Here is a 7,848-nt window from a genome sequence, read left to right as displayed (position 1 = left end):
GGAGAACCAACAGAACCAGGAGAACCTGGAGAACCAACAGAACCAGGAGAACCAACAGAACCAGAACCAGGAGTTCCCAGATCAGGACCCAGACCTGGAGTTCTGGGCCCCCACCCGGTGGTTCTTCCTGGAATACCTTTCAAAATAAAACACAAACAGGAACCACCATGGAGAGTGCGGAACTGCCACCGGGGGCGCTGAAGCGTCCTGTCAGCAGCAGAGCCGCCATCTTTGATCAGCAGAATGAGAATTAATAAAAGACTAAAATCTGTGTTGTTTTCATTTAATAATCTGATCTGAATCAAATTAGGATTATTTTAATCTCAAATTCCTAATCTGGAGATTTATCATTTGATTAACGTTTATCACTAATCATATTTTAAACTGGAAATATTTTAATAACTCAAACAGAAAAATCACCACTGTCAGAGGTTTCTGGGAGACAAAACTAAAAGGCTCAGATCATTACAGAGAAAAATGTGATAATTTGGGATTATTTCCAGAATAAATTAATTAAAACTGGACAAAATTAACATTTGTCACATTCTCAAAAGTCATGGTTCCCAAAGGCTTTTAACATTTATAACATTTAATGCAGTTCATATTTATAAATAATAAACAGCTGCTTTACGTTTGTCAGAACAAAATTACACAAATTAACTTAAAACCGATTGTTTAGCAAAACTTCGTACTGAAAAATGTTCTGAAAAGATGTAAAAATCCAGTTTAAACATAAGACAGTAGTAATGAAAATATCTGACCTAACTGCTGATTATGTTTAAGAATTAAATGTTTCTTTAGTAAACTTGAGTAAATTTATGATTACTCAAATATTTTTAGTAGTTTGGACCCAAAAACATGAAATTACTTAAGCAACGGGCGCGCCACCTAGTGGCCGCAGTCATTACAACAGGTACAGCTTTTCAACACACATGTAATTTTCTCATTAACTGTTACTGTTTGTGATAAAAACTTATGATTACCTGAAAAAAATGTGCATCTTTTGTTACATTTTTCACCTGTGAGTGTTGCCATTTTGTCATTAGCATGGTGGGTTAATGACGCAGTCAGGGACCCTCTGGACAGAGTGGGCTACCTTTAACAGTCATTTTTTTATTATGTCATGTTTGACCGATGTAAATTCAGACAATGCCACACTGGTCACTGTTGGCGGGAATTTAAAAACAACAGCAAAGCAAACAGAAATAGTGAGTCGAGTCTGCATCGCGTCCCACATGAAAGAAAGAGTGCAATGGGATAGAGCAGTTGGAAGAGCACAGCTTCTGAAGGACCCACAGCTGTGCTCTCAACATTTCTCTCCAGAAGACTTTGAGTCATTTGTAGGAGCAGATTGATGAAGGAGCTAATTGGTGGTTACCATCACAAGCTAAAACCAAACGCCTGCCGAAAACGTATCCAAAGAACCTAAACCTGACACCAGACCGGACACAGAGCCACAGAACCACTTACCGGATCACACAGTCCGACCAGAGGTAGGTGTCATTCATTGTTCCATTTATGAAGCTAGCAGCCACACAGCTAACTCTGTCCTCTTCCTCCATTTGCTCCTCTTCATCTTCATTGTGATTTCTACATTCCCATTGATTTCAACGAGCTCCGGTTCAAATGGCAAAGGCTTAATGACGTTACCATTTACCTTACCGTATTTGGTTGTGACGTGCTCAGTCAGACAGCGCATGTCATTTACCCAGAATGCATTGCAGCGTAAACAATATGGCCACAGTTGTGTGACGATATTTTGTTTAAATTTATTAAAAAACTACTCAGCAGCCACTATTTTTACTGTAGTTTTTTTATCTAATAAATATTTATGAATTAAAGTTTGCTGCAACTAATCATGGATCCTTTCTGAAGGCATTTCTGTCTGACATCCAGAGGAAAGTCGAACGTGTTTGGAGACGTGCAGCAGCTTTCAGATGTATGAATCTCTGACTCCATTATGGAGGGAATTACAGTTATCCAGCCGAGTGGTAATAATAATAATCAATTTTATTATTGGAAATAAAATTATATAAATAATAAAGGTTGGTTACAAAGAGGTTGATTACAGTTTCTAAATGTTGATGAGAGAGAATGCTGCAGACGGATGGATGAACACAGTTCAGGTCGGACCGGTCTGAAGACTTTAGGAAAAAATGTTCAAGATTTCTCAGAGATTAAAACAATATCAATCAATCAAATCAAATTTTATTTGTATGGCACATTTCAGCAACAAGGCAGTTCAAAGGTCCCCAAAGTGGGTCCTGGTTCCCCGGCATCCTGCATGTTTTAGTCTCTCCCTGGTTTAACGCATCTGGATCAAATGAGGCTCGTTAGAGACCTAAGGAGAACATTGACCTGCTGAAAAGGTTGTTACTGCCACCAGGGAGAAAACTAAAACATGCAGGATGCCGGGGAACCAGGACCCACTTTGGGGACCACTGCTGTACATCCTAAAAATACAAAGTCATAAAACACAGTTACATTTAGGCTGCGTTCACACCGCAGCCTGAAGTGACTCAATTCCGATTTTTTTGCCAGGGCCGTTCACACTGCCAGTAAATGCGACCTGTATGTGTTCTGCAGTGTAAACGACCTGAAAGTGTCCCGCATGCGCAGTAGAGGGCGCAATAGCGTCAGAGTTCTCTGTATTCTGCCAACCGCCATAGGAAGAAGAAGAAGAGCTCAGTGTTTGCGGAAGTAAACATGGAGGCTAACGGTGGAGCTTAGCTCATATATTTGAAGTTTTTATCCGGCCGGAGCAGCAAATTAACAACTTAATCCTCATATAGTCCGTCATAGTTGTTTTTCTTCCCGCTTGCGTGTATCAGGACGCAGGATAATGAGATTTGTTGAGAATCAGTGACGTTCAGTTCAGATGAATGCGACCTGAACTTAAGGTCGCATTTGAATGGGATACGTATCGGTTATGGGTCACATTCTAAAAGAATCCGACCTGAGCTGTTCACACTGCCATGAAAAGATCAGATACAGGTCGCATTACGTCAAAAAAATCGGAATTGAGTCACTTCTGGCTGCAGTGTGAACCCACCCTTAGTCAAGAGGCATTGTTAAATGTTTCATTTATTCCGTTTCAAAAGCAGCTCCAACCAGCTGGATTTAGTCTGGATTTAAAGGAACTCGGTGTTTCTCCAGCTGCAGCTTCTGGTTCGTCTTTCTGACCTGCTGCAGGAATCAAAGTTTCTCTGGTCTCAGACTTTCATCCTCTGGGCCTGAAATGTTCTGCAGCTGCTAGAAGGTCCACTGTGGAACCGGCTTCATGTGGCTCTGGAGGGTCAGAGGTCATCACTATAGTTGCATCTTGAGTCAGAGATGAACTTTCCTTTCGTCAGTCACCTGCAGTAGAAAACCTGCTGAGAATCCTCAAAGCCGTCAGCTTGTTTTATGTAGAAACTCTTGGCCAGTTCCTCCATCCTCCTGTTGCTGCGAGGCGGTTCGCTGGGATCAGGTTCAGGGTTTTTAAAACATTTACTAAAGCCAGGCAACAAATAGAAGAGATAGAAGATGATTTTCATAGAGATGAGTTGTTCTTGTTTCTTCACACACGTCCACTTATCTGGCTGGACATGTGTGAAGAGATGCATCTTCTCCTTCTCCTCCTCCTTCTTGTCTTCTTCCAGCTTCTTTTCCTCCACATCTGGATGGAGGCCATAAAAATAAATCCCCTTCCAAAACAATCCAATTAAATAAAAAACGGGCACACTTCCAGCAAAGATTGCAACGTTCAAAGATGAGATCTCTAAGTGAAGCGGATTCGAGCCAATTCCCGAGTACCACAACCCACAGAGGACCAAGATGTCCACCAGCATGTAGAGGTGGTAGAACAGCATCAGTTTGCTGGTCCTCCTCTTCACCACGCCGCTGAACCAGCTGAAGTACCAGATGAGGGCCACAGTGCCTCGGAACAGCCACTTCTCAACGGTAGACTGCCTGAAGACCGAGTCTTCTTGTTTAGTCTCGATGTAAGAGGCAACAAAGAACAGCAGCAGCCAGGAGCAGACGAAGTGGGTGAAGATGTAGCAGGGCTGCACGGAGGCGAAGAGGGCGAGGGCAACAAGGCGACTCAACACCAGGAGCAGCTTCCAGAGGAAGAAGAGTGCAAACCGCATCACTGTCGTACAAGAGCAGCACCAGCACCGGTCGGTCTCACTGAGGCAGGACATGACTGACTTGTAGTACTTGGCCTCAGAGAAGATGATGCTCACAAATGAGACCAGGATCTTACGCACTGAGGAGAAACAAAGACGATAACATTCAGAAAGGAGATGAAGCTAATGGTACGACACCAAGAACCCAACGGTCAAGAATCTGTTGACATCAGAGCATGAAGGTCTGATAGTCACTGAAAAAACTGGAGACTGACAAAAGTAATAACATTTACTGAAAATTAAGCCATATGTTGCTTTTGAAACATGGCTCAGTAGAATAAAATAAATGAATGAAACGGCTCCTGGACCTCCAGCTCTGAGGATCCGTACCTGTGAGGACAGTCGGTGTCCAGCCATCGTCACTCAGGGCGATGCTGAGCATGAGGACGACCTGAGGAGCGCTCTCCGAGTACGCCTCAAAGATCCCCAGAATTTTCTGATCCTGTTTACGGTACTTTATTATTTTCTTCAGTTTCTCGGACTGAAAGCGGACGTTTTCCATTGAAGCCGTTGCAACGGCTGCATGCCTGGAACAGAAACGGCGACACTGAGGTAAGAACATGCCGATGTTTAGGTCAGAACAGGAGCAAGCCTCGTTTAATGTCCTCAGACCAGGAAACTTTAAACGTTTCTGTCTAAAAACATTACAATTAAAACCAATGAAGGCAACTTAAAGAAGGTTTTGACTAAAAGACTGAGGAACCCAGTCCTGCTTGCATTGGACCCACCTGGTGTAGATTCCTAAATGGAAGATGTGCAGAAATCCAAGGTTGGGATACAGGATCCTCTCCAGGTTGGTCATCATGCCAAACTCATCATCCTTGTACCAGAGCCAGCTGAAAGTGTGTGTGAGCACGGCCGAGCCTACGAGCAGAACCAGCAGAACAGCCAGGTGCCCGTACTCCCTATTCAAGCCGAACATCACCAGAGTCTTGAAGTCCAAAACGACGTCGAGAACAAACAGTAGGAGACCCAGAAAATCCAGGAAAAATGACCAAATGCTCTTGGGCTTTCCCATGCAACTCTTAATAAAACTACATCCAATAGGGGAGGAAGACTTTTCGTCTTGGTCTGGACTCTCCTCACTATGGGAAGGAGGCCTGTCATCTGAAAGCTCCTCAATAGACAAAGAAGGCCTGGCCTCCGCCATTGCAGCAGCTGAAATGCCAGAACAACTGACAGTAAAAGGTGAGGCTTCTGCAGAAACTCCACCCACTCCTGGTCCAACCTGTCAGACTGGAGGGCGGCTCCTCCCAGGCCTACAGGTTTAACTCTGCTGCTCACCTGAGTATCTGAACCATCTGCAGCAAATGTTCTGCTCTGGTCGCTTCCCGTCTCTACCGACCCGCTAAGCCAACCAATCCCACAAAGTGGGGAGGAAACCTGAGGAGGAGATCCGTTTTTCCTTAAGTAGCGGTGGAATCCAGCTCAATCAGTCGTGTCTGAACTTGAGCAAACCATGATAAAACCTCCTAATCTAAAAAAAATTACTCTAAAGGGAAACTAAGCCAACTTTCTTCAGAGTTGTGTAGATGCTGTGGGCAGGAAGCATCTCCTGTAGAGGTCAGTGTTACGGTGAGTATTAGGAAGCCTCTGAAGAATGAAGAGCATTTTCACAGTTATCTATTATTCCTCATTTCCTGAAGAATCCTGTTTTGATCAGCATGTTGAAGTCAGTGGTTCTGATGCTGCAGAAGAGATTAGTCTCCACAACAGACTGATAGAAGATCCGAAGCATCACATCGAACTGTTTTTATAAAACTCTGGTTTGGTTCTGGCAACGCTTGAAGTTCATCTATTTAGTTTCCCAGATCTCAGGTTATGATCGATGGAGAAGGTTTAACTTCCTTCTCTCTGCTCTGCATGAACATCTCAACTCTTCTGATATTAACGTAGTCGATGATACCAGGTGTGGAAACACCTCGTTTCTATGTCTGCACATCATAACTGTCTAAAAATAGAAAAACAAAAATCCTCTTAGCTGCACGGCATCCAGCACCACATGAGGTAATCACCTGAAAAAACTGTCTCTAAAAGAGACAGTTTTGTGTATTTTAGTTCCATTTTATAGCACAATCAAGTATTTATGTTACTGCTCACTTGTCTTAACTTTGATATTTATTTTAACTACTGTATTGTGTTTATATAATGTTCAGTTCCTAGTGCTCGCTATTTTTAAAGTCTGGTTAGCTTAAAAGCTACTGTTGTGTGACGTCATCGGGAAACGGCATTCTGCCTTTTCCAACTGAACAGCGCTAGAACTCCCTCTGGTGGTGGTTTTGAGACATTGTTTGGTTGAGCTGGAAAAACCAGAGAATGCGGATGGATCCAAGATGGCGGAACGTAAAGCCGGAGAGCTCCTAAATTAAACTGATATCAACGTTGATGCGTTGCTGGTTTGGACAACATTTGTCCGTGAGTATCGGTTAATGAGGAAATGTATAATTATCTCTGTTTTGTGGAACAGTGGTGTGATAATTAGTTTATTTCAGTCGTTTCTGAAACCGTTAGCTTGCAGTTAGCATGCATCAGGCTAGTCTGCAGTGTTGGCTGATACTATGCCTTGTTGCCTTCAGCTTTAGAGAAGGCAAAGGTCAGAGGTCACGCTTCAATAAATCGTTAAAAAGAAAGAAACATCGTTTTCTCGCTGGTAAAACTAGGAGAGCAGACAGCATTAACTCTACATCACCACGTCTCCTGGTGACCTTTGACCCATTAATGACGTTTTTAACTGAGCTTCAGATATAAACTTTCAATAAATCAGAACCAAACTGGAGAGAAAATCTGGAAACGGATCAGAATCGGATCCGATTGACACAGAAGTTTCATAAACCAGATTAAGATATTTAATCTCTAGCTGGATGGACGAATCCTCCAGAATCTCTGGGTCAGCAGGGATCAGAACCGGATCAGAACCGGGAGTTCTGCCCATGTCAGCCGCATTCTGGAGCGCAGGCGTCCGTCCCACCAGAACCATCAGCTGGACTCAGTAGAACCTCAAGGAACCGTTCTGATTTGTTTTGATGAACAATATTCAGTTTTTGTAGAAATCTCTACATGTCTTCAGGACCGCTGCTGCGTTCAGGGACTGTGGGAATTGTTACCTTTCCTCCAGGAATTTCCTAGACTAACTTCAGTTCTGTGCTTGTCGGGTCCAGATTTTGCCTCCAGTTTTGGGTTTTAATCAGAACCTTTCCTAAAGCCTCAGTGTTGCTGCAGGATGAACCGACAGCAGAACCTGGACGGGTTGAATTCCTCTCCTGTTTGGACCTGAAGCACCAGGAGCTGAACGTGGAGGAAAATCACAAACATGAGCCAGAAAAGGTTTAAAATGTATTTACAGTCCCGGACGGTTCCAGAACCGGAGCGGCCCGAGTTTACAGAACCACATTCCGGTTCTGCTCGGCTCCGAAGTGAGATGAACAGAAAGAAACGCTGAGGAGGAAACGGAGCAGCGGGTCCATCAGAACCGCTGCTTCTTGAGAACTGATGCACGACTGGAGCCGAGCCGGGTCAGAACCGGGCCGGGTCAGCACCGGGCTTGAGGTCAGAACCGGGCCTGAGGTCAGAACCAGGACCGAGTTCAGAACCAGGATTGAGTTCAGAACCAAGATGGGTCAGAACCGGGCCTGGTCAGAACCAAGATGGGTCAGAACCAGGACTGAGTTCAGAACCAAGA

At 43.9% G+C, this 7,848-nt stretch overlaps 2 protein-coding genes across 2 annotated transcripts in view; one reads left to right on the top strand and one right to left on the bottom strand.

Moving 5' to 3' along the window:
- Positions 1–216, top strand: part of LOC103473094 (1-phosphatidylinositol phosphodiesterase-like) — a 7,898-nt gene extending 7,682 nt beyond the window's left edge. Inside the window, exon 3 of the mRNA XM_017307611.1 lies at positions 20–216. Within this exon, the coding sequence (XP_017163100.1) occupies positions 20–201 (182 nt within the window). The 3' untranslated portion in view covers positions 202–216. The remainder of the gene's footprint in view (positions 1–19) is intronic.
- A 2,844-nt stretch (positions 217–3,060) lies between these two features.
- Positions 3,061–5,580, bottom strand: LOC103473093 (XK-related protein 8-like). The gene is made up of 3 exons (XM_017307610.1): positions 4,898–5,580; positions 4,500–4,696; positions 3,061–4,249 (listed from the first exon to the last, which is right to left on the bottom strand). The coding sequence occupies exons 1-3, from the start codon at positions 5,317–5,319 to the stop codon at positions 3,354–3,356; spliced, it is 1,515 nt and encodes a 504-aa protein (XP_017163099.1). The 5' UTR covers positions 5,320–5,580; the 3' UTR covers positions 3,061–3,353.
- Positions 5,581–7,848: the final 2,268 nt, after the last annotated feature.

Source organism: Poecilia reticulata, linkage group LG11 (genome assembly GCF_000633615.1).
Source record: "Poecilia reticulata strain Guanapo linkage group LG11, Guppy_female_1.0+MT, whole genome shotgun sequence".
NCBI classification, from domain to species: domain Eukaryota; kingdom Metazoa; phylum Chordata; class Actinopteri; order Cyprinodontiformes; family Poeciliidae; genus Poecilia; species Poecilia reticulata.
The sequence above is the reverse complement of the archived record's forward strand: the minus strand, read 5'-3'. Positions and strand labels throughout refer to the sequence as shown.

What these genes read in the sequence shown, in the direction of transcription:
- LOC103473093 (XM_017307610.1), bottom strand. Translation starts at nt 5,319, where the DNA reads ATGGCGGAGGCCAGGCCTTCTTTGTCTATTGAGGAGCTTTCAGATGAC. An exon ending in CATTTAGGAATCTACACCAG is followed by an intron (nt 4,697 to 4,897) that starts GTGGGTCCAATG and finishes TTTCTGTTCCAG; the next exon opens with GCATGCAGCCGTTGCAACGG. An exon ending in GACACCGACTGTCCTCACAG is followed by an intron (nt 4,250 to 4,499) that starts GTACGGATCCTC and finishes GTTTCTCCTCAG; the next exon opens with TGCGTAAGATCCTGGTCTCA.